Below are 18,928 nucleotides of genomic sequence, written 5' to 3'. Positions count from 1 at the left end.
GAAATCCAAAACTTTGACTCTTATATCAAAAACAACGATAAGAATTTTGTCAAAGGCAATAAACAAATGAGAACGAATGAATTGGAAAAAAAGGACTTACCCTGATACAGCATTTGTTGTGAAAACAGTATCACACATAACACATTGCCCATGATCCACTTTCAACTACTGAAGAGAAACTATTGTTGTCAATTGAATAGGCGCAACAATTAAAATCCACCAAATCCCGCCTTTCTACGGATACTGCAGCCGAAACAGAGAATGGAATTGCACCATGCATTCACACTTCGCCATGCCAAACAACTGGAATATTTTTGCACCATAAAAGTTGGATACAAATCGCCTTTCTCTCACCATTCCCTCCCCTTCCACCAATCTCAGAAAAAGAAGAATCAGAATTTTTTAAGGTTTAAACGTTTCTCTGCATGCTTTAATACGCCGCTGCCCTTTTTTCCGCTTACCTACACCTCACAGACGAGTAAGCACGAGCAAAGAATCTTCCACCGTTGCTGCCAGCAATGTAATATTTATCACGCACCACATATTGCACGAGGTTTTATAATTGTACAAAACAAACTATTAACAAATATTTCCCACATTTTTGTTCCTAATTCAGTGACACGCCCCTTCCTCGTACGGAAAGTCATGATGATCACTTCCCTTCCTTGTGTGTCAATCAGTCGCATGTGGAGTATTACATCATTGTCATTATAGGTATTCCGCCAGTATTGGCAGGTCACTTGCCTCAAACTGAGGTATAATTTGTTTCTTCAACCGAAGTGCATTTTGTATATAAAGGATGCCGCCTTCTATGTATGGTGGCTCGTGCCATAAGTAAATCATCATCCACGGGAACTTGTGGAAAATTTCCTCGATAACTAAATGGCCAACTAGAACTCTCATTTCAAACAATTGACAGCAGCTTGCAACTCCACGTGGAGTCTTCGTTGCCACGGTTCCAAACGCCTGTTCCCGTATCATGATTCCCAAGACCAGCTTCCTTTGGCATGGGAGACTCGGAATCAATTTCCGGTCAAAACTTATGTAGTTCGGATTCCATGATAAGCTCTAGGTCTGAACTATAACGAACGAACAAATAAGACTTTTACATAACTCTTTGTTAGAAAACCAAAAATCAACTCTTTGTTAGAAAACCAAAAATTAACTGTTAGAAAACCAAAAATTAACTGTTAGAAAACCAAAAATTAACTCTTTGTTAGAAAATCACAAATAGGGATGCGAACGAGACGAGTCGAGGCAAGATTTTTCTGACAAAATTCGAGTCGAGACACGGCTCTTCCAATAGAGAAATATACATTTTTCGAGTCGAGACATCACTTTTACAGCACATTTTTGAGACGAGAGAGCCACAAATCTTGTCTCGTGCGCATCCCTAATCACAAATTAACTCTGTTAGAAAATCACTAATTAAATTTTCCTTCTTTCTATTATTAGGCTACGCGTTGCTTCAAAGTACTGACAAAACCAAAGAATAACCTTTTATCTAATGGAATGCCTAAATTAACGGTATTCATTTTTTTATTATATCTTTCTACCAATCAATCATTAAAAACACTTTTTACCAGAAAAGCAAGAACTAATCTTAGAACTACTTACGAAATATTACTTCCTGTTTCTGATTATTTCATTGATCGAATATAATAGGCACATCAGAATCGACGCTGTTTTTCTCTTACGAAAAAGGTCAATGGCCTAAACTTGACTCTCATGAAAACATTGGCAAACAAAAAACTTACAAGAAAGTTTAAAAAGAAAAATTAGAATAAAAAGTTCGTAACAAAAACGAAGTTCCTGAAAGGAGTTTAAAAAAATAATAATACCGCTAACTAAAATAAATCCAACGGTAATAATAAATGCGAAATATTATTCCTGAGCAGTTTGTCGCAACAATACAAGACGTATATATTTTTTAACGTTGAAGAATATCTCAAGAACACTAAGGTACAGCTCACAGATGACAAGAACCCTAGCAGAAGTAGTGTGACGTAGGTATGGGCTCGCCCACTTTTCGCACGGGGGTTTCAAATGACACCACGGAATAGCACACAGATAACTACCCGGAGTAGCAGACGGCATCTAAGTGTAGACCACACCTCAAAAACCGAAAATGGACTTGACTGTATCGTTGACCTTTCCCCGCTCCCCTGTTTTAGGGTTTTTCTCGTCATCTGTGAGCTGTACTTATCCCTACTAACACGCGTGCTATCCAGTTTGTAGTTCTGGATTCGATTCCCGATGACTGTCTCGGGTACTCTGTGTGTAGCGAGTGTTTCCGATCCCATTTTATGTAGTAGATGTTATCTCATGGAGCCTGTCCCAAAATGATACGTTCAACCCCCCATCAATTAATCAGTCACACTAATGCGTCAATATCTTATAGTCTACGTATTTCAGGACAACAAAAAGCTTGAAGAGCGACTCTGTGGTTCAGTTCACGAGTCGCCAACAGGGGTCACTGCTTATGTCAGAAATACTTCTATATAGATGTTATATATATACACATACAGAACCATCCCATCGATGTGGCGGAGGCGCCTGAAGCAAAAGTAAATCGCGAGAACGGTGAAACACAGAAAGAGCAATATAGCCGAGGAAGGAGAGGATGCGGACAGGGACGTACGCAGAAATTTCTTTCGGGAGGGGTCCAAAGCTTTTCAGGGGATCCAAACACAATTTCAGGCCAAATTATATTAAAAATTGTAAAATTGCTCCTAAAATTAGGCTAAATTTACAAAAAAATCCGGATTTGGGGGGTCCGGGCCCCCAGGGCCCACCCCCTGTGTAAGTCCCTGGATGCAGAGAGTGGCGTCTAAGTGCAAAGACTATGTATCTCAGTCAGAAAGATGGAGAGACATTTGTGTAGCACGTAATCGAGTGAATATGACTGGGGCATTGAAGCAGTCTAGAAGTAAGTGCCTACTTACAGGAATTAACAATAAACACATTTAAATTAACGATTTTCATGATTTCGTAATTGAAAATTTAAACTCTGCAGTATTAAGACTATTTTCTCTTAAATAGTTTAACGGCACAAGCAATAATGTATCAGTAATTGTAATTTATGTCGAAAATATCAAACGCTTTGGGCGAAGGAAACTTATAATCGCAGGTGTTAAGAGAATTTTTGTGTTGCAAAATGTGTGGTGGTTCCGAAAGTCTGGGATACCTACGTACTACATCATTTTTAAAATAGCTCGTTCGTGGGTAAGTGATTAGCGCACGCACCTTTGGCGTGGAAGACCCCGGTTCGATTCCCGGTGAGAGCTCATGTGGTTCGGGTTCCACGTTAATCAGTGGGTTCACGTCTCATATAGCCTCGCTACTGAGAGGGACGCTAAACTCAAAATCAACTCAACTCATCATTTCAAAAAGAGAAGAAAACCATATACAAATCAATACAAACCAATACTTTCCTTCCTTGCGTGACACTTGTTTCACTACGTATTAAAACAGTACTTTATTATTTAAAAAAAAAAAAAATCTATCTCCCGCATGTTTAGCCTGGCAATTTGCATATTCCTCTTTTATCTAAATGACTTTTGTGTTGTGGGAGGGGTTTAACACTGGCATTAGCAGGAAGCTTGGAATGAAATCATAAACTCTATGAAATATTCAACAAGTTCCGTTCAGTGGGCTTACAGCTACAGACTATCCATGCTACAAATCTTTCTTTCTTTCTCTGGCTCTCAGCAGAGCTTTGTATCCCTTCCTCTCCAGCTCCCTTCTTTCTTGGCATACAACAGTAATACAAAATTTAATGAAAACGACCCACTGGCTTCAATTTTATTATGTTGGCTAGACACTCGGTTGAATGAAGCGCATTTTTTTAAATGCTGAAATTATACAATATTGGATTAAGGAAGCGCTGGAAATTTCAAACTTTTCAATAGAGGCGAAATGTAGAATTTTATTGTTGTTGTTCGAGGTCATAGCTAACAAACAGAAGTACAATATTAAAGGTAAATGAACCTACACTCTGTCAAATGTAACTGTTAATGACGAAAGGAAAGGGTTACCAGACTTCTCTTTTACCCGGATATGTTACCTCTTTCGAGCCCTAAAATCATAAGATTGATTGATTGATTGATTTTGAGTTTTACGTCCCGTTCAGCTGCGAGGCTATATGAGACGTGGACCTACTGATTAACGTGGAATCCGAACCACACGAGCTCCCGTCGCTAAAATCATAAGAGTATTTTATTATTATTATTATTATTATTATTATTATTATTTAGGAAAATGTTTCTTATTTTGGGGCTACAGACAACTACTCCAACTTACAATAATTGTAAATAATTGTTAATGCTAATATTGTAACAACATATTCAATAAATAATTCGCAAATTAAATTAGTTTTCCTTATACTTAACATAAGGAAAATCAAAGCTAGCAACCAGAGCCTAGAATTGAATGGTATTCACCAGGTTATGGCATATGCTGATGATGTAAATTTAACAGAGAATGATAGAACAATAGAAAGATATGCAGACGTCTTATTAAACGTTTGCAGGGACATGAGTTTAGAAATAAATGCAGAGAAAACTAAAACTTTTGATAAAGTGGGTACTTTCAAATATCTAGGAACAATATTAACAGATGAAAACCATATTCACGAAGAAATTAAATGTCGACTAAAAGCAGAGAATTCGTGTTATTATTCAGTTCAAAATCTCTTGTCGCGAATTCTGTCGACGAATTTGAAGCTTAATATATATATATATATATATATATATATATATATATATATATATATATATATATATATATATATATATATATATATATATATATATATATATATATATATATATATATATATATAACGATAATTATGCCTGTTGTTCTGTATGGTTGCGAAACATGGTCGCTTACTCGAAAGGAAGAACATAGACTGAAAGTATTTGAGAACAAGATCCTTAGACTAATATTCAGATCCAAGAGGAACGGGAATGGGGAATGGCGGGTGGAAACTTAATAACGAGGAACTACATAATTTATACATTTACCAAACATTGTTAGGGTCATCAAGTCTAGGAGGCTCAGGTGGGCAGGTCATATAGCCAGGGTGGAAGACAGTAGGAACGCTTTCAAAGTTTTAACTGGAAGACCAATCGGAACACGACCATCAGGAAGAATTAGGCACAAATGGAAGGACAATATCAAAAAGGATCTCGCAGAAATAGGAATACAAAGTAGAAAGTGGATCAAATTGACTAAGGATAGAAGTCAGTGGAGAGCTTTTGTGAACGCGGCATTGAATCTCCGGATTCCATAGGCCACAGAGTTAGTTACTTATATTTAACATATCGTTAAAAAAAAGTTTAAGCTAAACGCTTCTTTCGTCATATTTGTTATCGAGAACATATATACTAAGAATTATGATAAAGAAGCATTTAGTAAGAAGAAACGTCTATTTTGTGGATTCTTGAGTAAAGAGTTAATAAAAAGTCATAAAATGTTTCATGTAGGGGATTGTACTCTATGAAGCCGAAACATGGACATTATGCAAAATCTTTTAAAATGTGAATATGAAGAAGAATAGAGAGTTCGCTAGGTTGAACGAAAAATAAACGAGAAAAGCTTACAAATCATAGGAGAAAAAAAGAACAACTTTAGATTTGATTAAAAAGAGAAACAGAAATTGGTTGGGACATTGGCTAAGAAGAAACTGAATCATGAGATGAGTGAAAAAGGGTACAGTGGCAGTAAAGAGAGAGAAACTGTGATCAAAATGTAAATGAAATATTTCAGTTTAACGTCCCACGATTATGTCCTTTTAAGTTAAGGGAGAGGGATGACTAACGTAAGTGAATGGTGATGGAAGAATGCGTGGAATGAGAAAGTGGGAGGAAAAGGAAGTACCTCGAGAAAATTCACGGATATGATGTTGTCCACCACGAACTTACTTGGCCGGGGGTCGAGGCAGGGACTCGCACCAGAAATAATCACTCTACCACTGCTCACCCCTCACCCCCCGGAAAGTGCGAATAGGCTACAGTTGAAGGACGATATTAAAATAGAAAATTCTCATGTGAAAATGAAAAGGTTAGCTGAAGGCTGTATTATGTGGAAGTTTCTCAGTTCACAACATGGCAGAATACCTATGATCGACGATATAGTCTATATAAGTTAGTTCTCCTGTTCAGAAAAAATATTAGCGCTATGTTGTCCTGCTAACATCCTATGAAGAACATACTGGCGGAATATTTAAAGACAGGATCGCATTGTACTTGTAAATAATTTTGGACTTATACTGCAATCACCACTCACTCTCGTTTTGAGAAATTTGTAAATTCAAGTTCATACGCATATGCACATTCCTTTTAGTTCTCAAGGAAAACAATCCCGTTTTAAAATAAATAAATATACCACATCCATTACGGAACACATCACAAAGTCAACAAGTATTTCTGTACACTAAACAATGTAATGGAGAGAAAATAGGAAGAGTATATCGCGACCTAGTAGCCCGAATAACCACGATGAAACAGCAAAAGAATTAACATTTTCGTAGGCATCTGGTACTATAAATCCTACCTTGATTACAAATCTTCGTTGGTTAACATGGTTTCAAGTTGATTTCAAGTACTGGACGAGGACAGCTGACCTTTTGTTTGCTTTAGTTTATTTTGTAGAAAGTAGAAATTCTCATTAAAAAAAAAAACTGTTTAAGACAACTTCTTAAGGAAAAGAAAAGACAAAATAATGTTTCTGCGTATACCTGGGCCTGCGCTTAATACAGGGTCCAAATAAAATCATTGCTAGGGCTTGAAAAATCTTGCTTGCAAGTACTAGCGTGCCAAAAAATCTACTAGCCAGACCATTTTGCAGTCACAGTGTTTACGCAGACTTTACTCACCAAATGTGAAAAAGTACTGGCCATTGGCGAGCAAGCGAGTGGATATTTCAAGCCCTGATCATTGCGGATGGTAAACATTCAAAAATTTCGCCCCTCTTCGAAAGATGAATACTAATAATCAGAATTAGCCAATATGCCTAATTTGTTCAGTTTACTTGTTTATGTAATCGGAAGTGCGAAGTGCTAATAACAACACATATTTTTAAAAACAACTAATTGTTTAGACGTAAAAATACATCGGAATTCACAAAGTCAAAATATTCGACTGGGCTTGGGATCGATCCCGAATGTTAGGAGGATCATTCTTGCAGTGCGTTAACGACTACACTTTCAAAATTTCCAAATCATAAGTGGATTAGGTATTTAAATATAATGCGCTGTTAATAACATTTCTAAATATGCCATGGATAATTGTTGGTTTGTTCGAGTTTACCATCCATTTTTAGCATGGAGACTATATGAGAGGTGGACATACGGCTTATGTAGGATCAAAACACGGGAATAAAACAGAGCTTCTAACGGAAATAAAACGGACCTTCTGTGATGAGGCTGCATATTGACCAGAGGAAGGCCAGCCAAGCCGAGACAGAAGCGAACGGAGGAAAAGACTGAGTTCATTGACTGTGTACGTATTTCAATTAGAACGCTAGAGAAGCCTTTGTTAGGATTAGAATTAGAAATTAAGAGTTCTAGGCTTTCGGCAGCTATGGCCATGTTAGCCCATCACTAGGATTAGGATTAGGAATTAGGCTTCTAGGCTTTCGGCATCTATGGCCATGTTAGCCCATCACTAGGATTAGAATTAGGAATTAGATTTCTGGTCTTTCGGCATCTATGGCCATGTTAGCCCATCACTAGAATTAGAATTAGGAATTGGATTTCTAGACTTTCGGCGTCTATGGCCATCTTAGCCTAACACTAGGATTAGAATTAGGAATTAGATTTGTGGGCTTTCGGCATCTATGGCCATGTTAGCCCAGCATTAGGATTAGAATTAGAAATTAGAGTTCTAGGCTTCCGGCAGGTATGGCCATGTTAGTTCGTCACGTATGAGAGATGACGTCCCTCGGTGATCGGAAACTAAGGAGTAAGAAAGGAAGCGGCCTGGGACCAGTAGGATTAGGTACTATCCTGACATTTGCCTGGTGTGAATGAAGAAAACAAAAAAAACATCAGTCAGTAAGACTGACCTGCAAAAGCTTTTACTGTTTTCACAACCGAGTGACCCCATCGGGAATTGAACGAGGGACTGCTGACACCAAATGTGAGAGCGTTAGCTACTAGCTACGAGGGCCAGAGAGAGGCCTTTGTTTAACACGTACGAGGTTTTGTTGCAATGCTCACAGCATTGAACCTTCAGGTGACTTTACTGTCGTTTGATCAATGTACGATCGGCCTTATGCTAATCATGTAGTGACGAGGGAGCTCACAATAGCTGTCACTTGTGGTAGTCCAATACAATTTAAATCATTAAGCAACGACGACTTGAATAAAACTGTTTGGCTACTCTGAGATGGCTGCATTGTGGTTAATAAGCATGTCCAGCACAGTAAGCTGGACTCGGGTACGATACTCTGCAGAGTCGCACATTTTCACGGTTTGAATTCCAATTTTTCTCATCTGTTCTAAGAGATAGATGTACTTGATATAAATTAAAATGATTCATGTACACTCATGTCCAAAATGATTGTCGCACATCTATAACTGTCTTCTTGTAAGAATATAATTTGATAATGATCTTGCAGGGTACTTTTAATACTGATACTATGTGTATAATCGGGAAATGTGTATTTGTAGTAAATTTCATAGGAAAATAATTATAAATACGAAAATTAGAATGAGTAAAACAAAATCTTGCTAAACGGACAAGAAAGTTTTATTTTAGCTTTATTATTCTTATTTACTACTCTTTTGACATGAAATTTGCCACATGTCTTTGCCCATTATAGACACACTAACATTATAAGAAATACAGGGCGAATTCGTTATCAAATTATATTCCTACAATATAATCTTTATAAACATGCAACAATAATTTTGGACATGAGTGTACTTAATGAAACATGGCCGAACATCACCCATACAAAAGTCATATCTTAATACATCTGATATCTTACAAATAGGTAGAGTGACATGTTTTGATAGACGAAACAGAATTTAAAAAAAAAAAAAAACTTCTATTTGAAGACTATCAAGAAGAGGAATAACAATAGATACGATCTGCTAGGTAAGATTTTTTTACATATATAAAATAAATTAAATAAACAAGGCACACATAAAATAAATAAACAACCTATTCCAGGAGAATACAACATATAAATTATTATTGGCAACGAATGACATATTTTTCAACACAATAAAAGTTTCTTTTTTTATTTTCTCGGAAACTACGCATGAGAATTCACCCTCAACCTTATATTATCTATCAACTGATACATATCACATTAACCATATTGTAATATTCAGTAGATAACGGTACACGTGTTTACCCTCACATTTTTATTATCAAGATTTCTACACAGTTGTACACTAGATTAAGTAATTTCCCTAATAGTTCTTTTCTCTATAAGTTGGAACTCCTGTCTAATAACAGCTTCGAGGTTTTAAGGTTTAAATGTTTTAAGGCTAAGAATGATTTTGCTTGTTGCAGCTGGGTTTGAAGGAAGGTTTTGGTTGATGTGTCTTAGAGGTAGGGTAGTATTTTTTGCCTGTTGCAGCACGGAGATAGGTAAGGCTATCTCTTGCTCTTTGCAGCACGGATACGTAAGGATATCTCTTGCTCATTACAGCACAGAGATAGGTGAGGATATTTCTTGCCCGATGAAGCACGGAGATAGGCGAGGGTATCTCTTGCTCGTTGCAGCATGGGGATAGGTGAGGATATCTCTTGTCCGATGCGGTACGGCAATAGGTGAGGATATCTCTTGTCCGATGCAGTACGGAGATTCATAAGGATATTTCTTGCTCGATGCAGCACGGGGATAGATGAAGATATCTCTTGCCCAATGCAATATGAGGATAGGTAAGGATATCTCTTGCCCGATGTAGCACAAAAATAGGTGAGGATATTTCTCGCACGTTGCTGCACGGAGATAGGTGAGGATATATCTTGCTCGTTGCAGCACGGAGATAGGTAAGGATATCTCTTGCTCTTTGCAGCACGGATAGGTAAGGATATCTCTTGCTCGTTACAGCACAGAGATAGGTGAGGATATCTCTTGCCCGATGGAGCACGGAAATAGGCGAGGGTATCTCTTGCTCGTTCCAGCATCGAGATAGGTGAGGATATCTCTTGTCCGATGCGGTACGGAGATAGGTGAGGATATCTCTTGTCCGATGCAGTACGGAGATGGATGACGATATCTCTTGCTCGATGCAGCACGGGGATAGATGAATATATCTCTTGCCCGATGCAATATGGGGATAGGTGAGGATATCTCTTGCCCGACGTAGCACAAAGATAGGTGAGGATATCTCTCGCACGTTGCTGCACGGAGATAGGTGAGGGATATCTCTTGCCCGATAAAACACGGAAATAAGTGAGAATATCATTTATCCGATGCAGCTTAGAGGAGTTTTTTTTCTACCCAATACAGTTTGGAAAGATAGATACGACGTGATTAGTTGATAATTGATGCTTTTGCCTCGAGGTGTCTGCTTTTATTGCTAGTCTTTGGAAACGGAGCCTGTTTTTTTTTTTTTTTTTTTTTTTTTTTTTGTGAGGGTATCTATCGGCTGCTTGTAGGTGCTTGTCCTAAAGCGGTTTCTTTTATTTACTAATATGAGAGGATATTGCAATATTATGTACTGTCGTCTTGTTAGTGGGATAATGAAAAGCTTGATTAGTATTTACTTCATCTATCAGTCTTATCTTATCACGTCACGTAGTCGTCATACAATAGCAATTTTTAGGTTTACAAAAATTCGTTTTCCACGAAAACTACACCTCAAGATTTATACTCTCACCCATGTCATTTTGTTCGGCACAATGACAATATCGAATGGTACACGACTTATCTTTCGACACTTCTAGTCATACGCTAATTTTATTGAATAATTTCTCTCCTTCAGTCTAAACAAGAAGTAGTAAATTTAAATTTTTATTTCTGCTTTTATCAATCTCGTATTCCACTATCTATATACACGAAAATGAAATGAAATTAACTATGTTTGTGACTTAACTCTTGAACCACGCAACCAATCTCGATCAAATTTTCAACATGGATAAGGTTCGGGCCTGGGATGTGTTTTACCTATTCACTTTGACGGCGCAACTTGGAGAAGGGACGGGAGATATATAAAGATATCGCAAATTACCGTTATTAAGTGCGGTCGCTGTTCCGCTGCCGTTTAAATCCGAATTCAGTCCCGCAAGCTGGAGGAGGGGGAAATATATAAAAATGATCGAAAATGACCGATATCAGCAAGTGCTTCATTAACAGTAAAAAGTGACTCACTAACGGAACATATTACTATGTTTTCTTACTTTAACCCAGCGAACCGAGTAATTGACGCTAGACAATATTAAGTTGATCTGCAGTACGTTCAACGTAATGCAAAACAAATCTAAGTTGGTTTCGTTACTTAATGAACACAATGACTGCGTATCTGTGGCTTTATATATTTAAAAAGAAAAAACACTGTGTTGGTTCCAATTTTCCATCTGCTACGTGAAAACATAAACGTTTATGGATCTCCGTTATGGATTCGCTCCACCACCTGAACTAATAGTGCGGAGACGCCATTCTCGAAAGAGGCAGGGAGAGAAATAAGTTCGGAGATTCACTTCACAAAACAATGGATAAATGTACCGGAACTTCAAATGAATATCACGCTATTTTTGCATTGTTGTCAGGTTCCTTTCTCATCGTTCTTCGCTGGAAGACGAACCTTCTCTGAAAGGAAAGTTGAAAAGGAGACAAAAGAATAGCGGCTTTTGTCAAAAGGAAATAAGCAAAAGGATTTAACAAGGAACAATAATATGTCAGTTTCTAAGTTTCAGTCAGACATCAATCTGGTTTGAATGAACTTAGTCCTCGTGTAAACTTCAAAGCTTAAGCTTGTATTCTTTTAACCCTAAAACAATGCTTACAATTAGACAGAATTAATATTCATGATCTAAGGAAGCTTACTTGAGATTTCAAAATTGGAAGCTATAAGACGAAAAGTGGGAAAAGTCTTATAACAAAAGTTTAACATAGATCGCAAGCTTCTGTGTTGGGTCTTGAAAGATGTCACTTTTATTGCTTCAAACTAAGTTGAGTTGATTTTGAGTTTAACGTCCCGTTCAGCAGCGAGGCTATATGAGGCGTAGACCTACTGATTAACGTGGAATACGAAAGCTTAGCTAAGATACTGTTACATACAAGTATTAGAACATTAGGTCAGTTTCTTTTAGGTAAGTCTCTCTTAGTTTGAAGAGAAAAAGTTTTTTTTTTTTTTTTAATCGACGTAACTTCTCTCGTGAGCTGTTATTTAGTCGAATACTAATTTTTAGTGTAACAATTCCCCCGCCCCACACACACAAAAAAAGATAATATCTATCCTACCCACGTTCTACTCTTTTACAGTAAAATGTGCAAAATAAAGGTCTCTCTCCTCTCAAATGTCAGAACATGTCACGAAGGCCCAAGAGTTGTGTGTCGAAGTAAAGGTTCCGCATTTTCGGTTCATTTTCTTTCTTTCTTAAAAAACGCAAAATTAAGACTTAGTATCTTAAACTACTCTAATAGATTATGCAGTTCTACGGTCAGAAACCTTACTACGTTTTGCATTTGAAGGGCCTTTGCGGAGAAACGTAAAAAGAACCGCCCCTGCTAGTGGTTCAGTGGTGTCTGAACAGGTAAGATTGTACTTAAAGTGTGTATGTGTGGACAACAATCCTTGTGGAATAATAAACTTTCAATATGAAATAATACAAACTTTCAATGTGGAATAACTTGATTATACATATTGTGTGCTTACTATTCTTACGTTAAGTATTTTATTAATTATATATATACCCATACGTCTTTTCCCCATACAATTCCCGAGTAGGGTCCTATGCACCTATGAAGGACGTGTGCACCCCATCTCGGACCCCTTGACTTCATCTATATTACGAAATACGATGAATTCTTATGACGTTGGACAGAGTGACATGTGTGCTCTAAACCACGACTAGATACAGTTGACAGGTGCGCAGACCAGCATGAAAAAAAAAAAAAAAAACCTCCTTGCCATTCCTCACTACACTATCTCAGCATGGAGACAGCTTATTACAGGACCATGCCATCAGTCCGTCCGTGATCTGTGGCTACTGTGAAGTAAACTGCCCTTTTTAATCTCTTTTAGCACTAAAATAAATATCGAAATTTCGTTTTGGAAAATCTTTAGACTTAGGCTATTTGAGAAAGCGTTTTTGATGCGTTACCCCCTGTAGCGAACGCGGCCAAGGTGGCTGTTCAGTAATTTCACTTTCACCAGAATTGTAAATCATACTGTGAGCCAGTCAGGGTTTCCAGGTCTTTTGCCAGGCCCAGGTGTGTAATAGCAGAGTTCCAATACTCTGCATAAACCATCTTCCAAGCAGCTGTTTCTTGCTATAATCCCCTTGCCTGGCAACACGTCTTTCCCTTTTTCCCTTCCTTTTGAAATCTTTTAAACAGCAGGCGGTCTATTGTTCCGAAACGCACCAAATGCGCCCGAGCTGACGTTTTCACCGCGTTTTTATTGCTTTCGCGTTTGTGATTAGCCATCTACATTTAAATACATGGTCAGCGTATTCCAAGCGTACGCATGAGTAATAAATACGCTTTGCGATCGCCTCAAATAGCCGGGTACTTAATCTTCTCTTCGAGTACACGATCAACTTCACATTGATAAAATACGAGGACAATTAAAAAAAAACTCCGTTTGCGCATTGGCTGGGAAGAGCGTTGTCAGTCCTGTGGCGCTGTGTGCAATAATTCAGTAGACAGTGAGCAATGGAAGGAGACGGTTGTATTGCAGTTCACTCATCCGCTATAACAACTGAAAACGCTCTAATAGAAAAACCCGCCAAATGAGAAGTGTGCGCGTTAATACGATCCCTGAGCGCGTAAAAGAACTTTCGACAACTGCGATTCATCGCGAACTGATGTACACGATGCCACAAAGTGGGCGCCCATCTGTAGTCAGCATTGAATTCGTGCAAGGATTCCACTGGCATGTTTTCATCCTCCCTATAGCCCAGATTTGGCGCCGAAGGACTACCACCACTTCAGGCACATGAAACCATGGCTTGCGTCGCACCACTTCAACAATCACAATGCTGTTAGCGGGTGGCTTCATTCTCAGGCTAGAGATTTTTTACAGAAGGAATTTCAAATCTTGTAAAACATTATAACAAACGCCTCGATTTGAATGGTGAATACGTTGAAAAGTAATGTTGTACTTTTCTAATGTGTAACATAAAAGTTCTGTATCTGCGAGTTATGTCATTGGTAACGGCTTTTTTTTTTTTTTCGAATAACCCTCGTATGATGGCATTATTATGCATATATTATTATTATTACTTAAATTCAATGGCAGCTACGACAAAGAAAATTTCATACAGCAAATTAACACAAATTTCCCGCCCATGATCTAATTGTGTTTTATTTGTTCCTAGACTTCATTGTCATTTGTTAACGTAAGTATATGAATTTTCATCTCAACACATTTTTATTATTAATGATTACGGTGTTTCCGTGGATACGGACCCGGGCTGTTAGCAGGCACTTTTACGCTAATTTACTTGGAGACCAATTTGTTTACACGCCGACAAAAGAATATTGGTGGTTTCTGTATACCGTCTCGTCGGGAAAGAAATGTCGTCAGAAAAGTCGATGTTCTTTCAATATTCAAGTTTTGCTTCATCAACAGTATTCGTACTTGTATCATTTGCTACTGGCCGATACATGACGTCAGAGCAAGCACCAGAAGAATCGATAAACGCCAAGGAAGTAAGTTTGTAAAACGGCAGGAAAGATTTACGATGTATTGCATAACTAGTCATATCTCTTGAGTGGTGGAAGTCAAAGACTATCAACTCTTCTATTTACATTTTTATTTACTTGAAACCCTGGTTCCTCAACGTACGCAGCAAATACAGCACACTGACTGTGACGTCACAGAGCAACAAAATGGAAATAATTATTCTAGTACATAAAAATGCTCATAGTAAATCACATACCTCTGTCCTTCATATTCATATGCGGGGTTTGCATCCGTATTGCAGACATAGCTTCAGGATATGCATAATCAACCATTGGCTTCAAAAATTGGCACCACAAACACACATACATTACATAGCAACAATCCACTAAGCACAAAGAACATGTCGCGGAAGGACTCTGCTGGTCAATTAAACTAAGTTGTTTTATACCACTATATCTAACTAATCGTGACCAACACATTGAGAATGTCACCAAAACAACGAACACATTGTTGATTTACAAAAATAGTTATTCTTAGTGGCTACAGATTTCCTATTTGAACTTTAAGACTGATACATATACCAATTCTTCTGGTACTTGCTCTGACGTCATATGTCGACCAGTAGCAAATGAGTAGTGAAATCTCATCATTATTTATAATCTTCATCAATGTTTTACATTCAAATTAATATATTACAAAACAATTCTTTATAACAACTCAATGTAATGCTGATAAATCTCAGCTGTCATTCTGATGTCGATAAAATGGGAGCTACAATTCAGCGTCTGCCGCTTGGGATCGACACAGCATTGCTCTACTTTGTCAGGAAGAAATGCGATCTCGTAGATGATGTAAGGGTTATCGGTTTCACAATATCATATATATATACGAGAATGACTCAGAAAGTAGTGCCTCCGAGGTGATACCTTTATTTGTGTGTGGCAGATAACACCGATAAAGGTATCAGTGGAAAGCTTGCAATGTCAGCTACAAATGGTGGCATTATTTTTCAACATAGTCCCATTTACGGGCGACACACTTGCGCCAACGCGAAACAAGGTTTTTCATGTCGTCACCAAAGAATTGTAGTGGCTTCTGGCGACACAATTGCCAGACTGCTGCGTCACAAGTGTAGCATTGGCCTTTAAGGTGATCCTTAAATTTGCGGAAAAGCCAACACTCGCACGACGCAAGACCCGGATTATAGGCTGGATGAGGCAGAATGTCAACAACACTTTGCGAGCAGATGGGACAACTCTGAACTTTTTTGGCGGAAGAGAGGACGTGGCGGTACTCCATCGTCTGACGCTTCGTTTCCGAGATGTAACGATGTATCCACGACTCTTCGCCGGCGATGAATGTTCCTGGGTGCACAACTTTCCGCAGTCAGAAATTTAATGACAGCCTGTTGTTTCAACCGGACGTCACTACCGGATGCCATGGATTACTCCATTATTTTGGAACGAGAAGAGATAGGAAGATGAAACAAGTGATATTCTATAGCTTGAACATTAGTGCGTTAATGATAAACAATACAGAATGTTTGCAGTACTATTGGCCAAGTAGTGGGCTTGGGAGCATTACTTTCTGAATCACCCATGTATATGTTTCTGAATGGCTTGAGATACCGTTAATTTCTGTAGATGATCCTTATGTCTATTGAAAATCAACTACGTAATGCTTATTCCGACCCTTTCTGAAATGAAGTCTTTTCAAAAAAGTCAAATTTTCAATTTCTTGTAACTTCGTTTTTACTTCTTCGAAATTCGTGATATGATGACCGTAGTATTCAAATATTAAAGAACTTTGGATGTGTGTTACACCGACCGTGTCACTTGCGTTATTACTGTTGTAAAACTTCCAAAATTTGGTTGTTTTTCCAAGTTTGTGATGGTGTAGCGTCCTTAGTTTGCAACACTGTATAAGAAATCTATTATACCTTTTTGCTTTGTGTATAGATTTGAAATATGTAATAACCTGACGTAGTGCCATTTGAAAAAATACGACTTCATGCTGGCCAGGCATCTCTTTTAACCTTGTGGTATTATGGAATACCCCTGCCGTGTCGTGACAAGACGCTGTAACTTTGGCGGAGAAGTTTTGCGAAAATGAGCCGTAAAGTTTTCATTCGAAAATGTGATCTGTATCGTGTAGAACCAGTGTAACTAGGCAATAATGGTCAACCAATCAATTTTCACCAAATTTAATCACACAATATGCATTTACGTAACATTACATGTAACCACGTGTTTCCAAAGTCAAGATACACTGGTTCTACACGATACAGATCACATGTTCGAATGAAAACTTTACGGCTCATTTTCGCAAAACTTCTCCGCCAAAGTTACAGCGTTTTGTCACGACACGGCAGACCCTATGCCAAACACTGTCTCCCTGATCATATTTGCATGCTGCAAAATTTCAGCATTTTCTCCTCATTCGAGTAAAAGATACACGGACATAGTAAGATAAACGGTCCACCCTGTATATAAACAGCAGTCTTAGAGACCGCTCCATAGTAGTTGCGTCACTATAGCAGGGGCGCAGCAAACAGGTCCGGACCCCTCCTAAATTTCTTAACTCGACTAACATTTGTTGATTTTCTTAACAGAACTATACTTGTTTAACAGAGAAATGATTGATGTAGGCTAATTATTTTATTTTACACCTCATCTGTACTCTTTCTTATAAAAATAATCTAGTTCTATCATTTTTTCTAAAAATATAGGTAGCAGTAATTGGTTGGCTCAGTTATTCTGCATCCAAAAAGATTATAACAGCTCGAGCCGGCTGGATTGCAATGAGCCACTGACTCGGTTCAGCTCGGCTCAAACAGGCTTGGTTGTAATGAGTCATCGGCTCAATTGGGCTCAGCTCAGGTGAGCCATCGGCTCGGTTCGGAGAGCTGTTACTTGCCTCACTTCTGGGTTCGGCTCGGTGGTGACTGAGCCATGAGGCGAGCTGTTCGAGCCGGTGACAAAACTACGCTTCGATACACACGGATACCTTCCTTCTGGTTAAGACAATAAGCAAATTAATTTATCCTTCTGAGTATTCTATACAGGACGAAAATATTTAATTTAAACAAAATAATTCAACGAAAAAAATAGGTATATATATATATATATATTAACTGACAAGAACTACCCAGTAAATACAGTTTGGCTAAACCGCAATTTAACTTTCACGACGAACGATTTCTTCTGCTATTATCTCGATTGAAGATGTGTTAAGAATGCATTATTATGCACTTGACATCTACACAAAAGCGACGACGATCATTGCGCTGCCTGAAAGCTATCTGCCGAAGTCAAAATGAGAGTACACGCTCATTAACCATTCATTCAACAGTTATAAAGTGAAATCACCTTCCATTTTTCTAAGAAAGAAAGAAAATAAAAAACTAAACTACCCTGTCACTGTGATTTCACTCCCGATTACCTGACAATGACTAATTCTTTCCAAGTCTTTATCACAATTGAAAGTATTCTGCCATCACACATTGTTTGAATTCAAAAGCAATTAGATATCATAACTTAACACTTGTCAGCAATTTTTTGATATATGGTTAATGTGCTGTTTGCATGAAATACAAACGTAAAAATTTATGAATATATTAGAAATAAATAATTACAACGTATGCATCTGAATATCTGTTCGAAATGTAATTATTTTTACCCTGTTTAAATAGTATTATCTCAAAATCTTAATAAACATAAGCATCTTAAAACAAATAATCTGAACCAGACTTGAAACAAAAGTGAGTGCTCGAATTATACCGGTACGGCATACTCGTAGTAAATTATGCCAGAGATCATACTAGTTGTAAAAAAATTTTAAAATCTCTACTATACTGAAGTTTCTCTCGCCTCGTCACCTCTAATTATTAAAAAAAAAACAAAAATTCCTTTCTCATCTCGTCTCAATTCTTGAGAGCTCTTCTCGCCTTGTTTTGAAAATTTATGTACAAAATTTATGCTCTGATTTTTTTTCCTTTCTTAATTCTATCTAGAATATACCAGAATCCTTCTGTGCCACCAGAAGTCTGGGAAAGGAGATACAACAATATTTAAATCATATTTATTATTACATGGGTCGTTCAATATATAA

General features: G+C 37.8%; 1 protein-coding gene across 4 annotated transcripts in view; it reads right to left on the bottom strand.

The window, feature by feature from the left end:
* Nucleotides 1–18,928, bottom strand: part of LOC145681280 (serine/threonine-protein kinase DCLK1-like) — a 360,318-nt gene that overhangs the window by 277,717 nt on the left and 63,673 nt on the right. For 2 of the 4 annotated variants that reach the window (XR_014130756.1, XM_081752899.1), the window contains exon 1: nucleotides 15,075–15,194. The exons of 1 other annotated variant lie outside the window; for it this stretch is intronic. Coding sequence is in view for 1 of the 3 variants with exons in the window: in XM_081752899.1 (XP_081609025.1) it covers nucleotides 15,075–15,186 (112 nt within the window). In the remaining 2 variants the exon portion in view is untranslated. Of the gene's footprint in view, nucleotides 1–15,074; nucleotides 15,200–18,928 lie in introns of those variants that run through there. One more of the 4 variants, XR_014130757.1, reaches the window with a different exon arrangement.

Source organism: Thermobia domestica, chromosome 3 (genome assembly GCF_964235325.1).
Source record: "Thermobia domestica chromosome 3, izTheDome1.hap1.1, whole genome shotgun sequence".
In the NCBI taxonomy this organism is placed as follows: Eukaryota; Metazoa; Arthropoda; class Insecta; order Zygentoma; family Lepismatidae; genus Thermobia; species Thermobia domestica.
The sequence above is the reverse complement of the archived record's forward strand: the minus strand, read 5'-3'. Positions and strand labels throughout refer to the sequence as shown.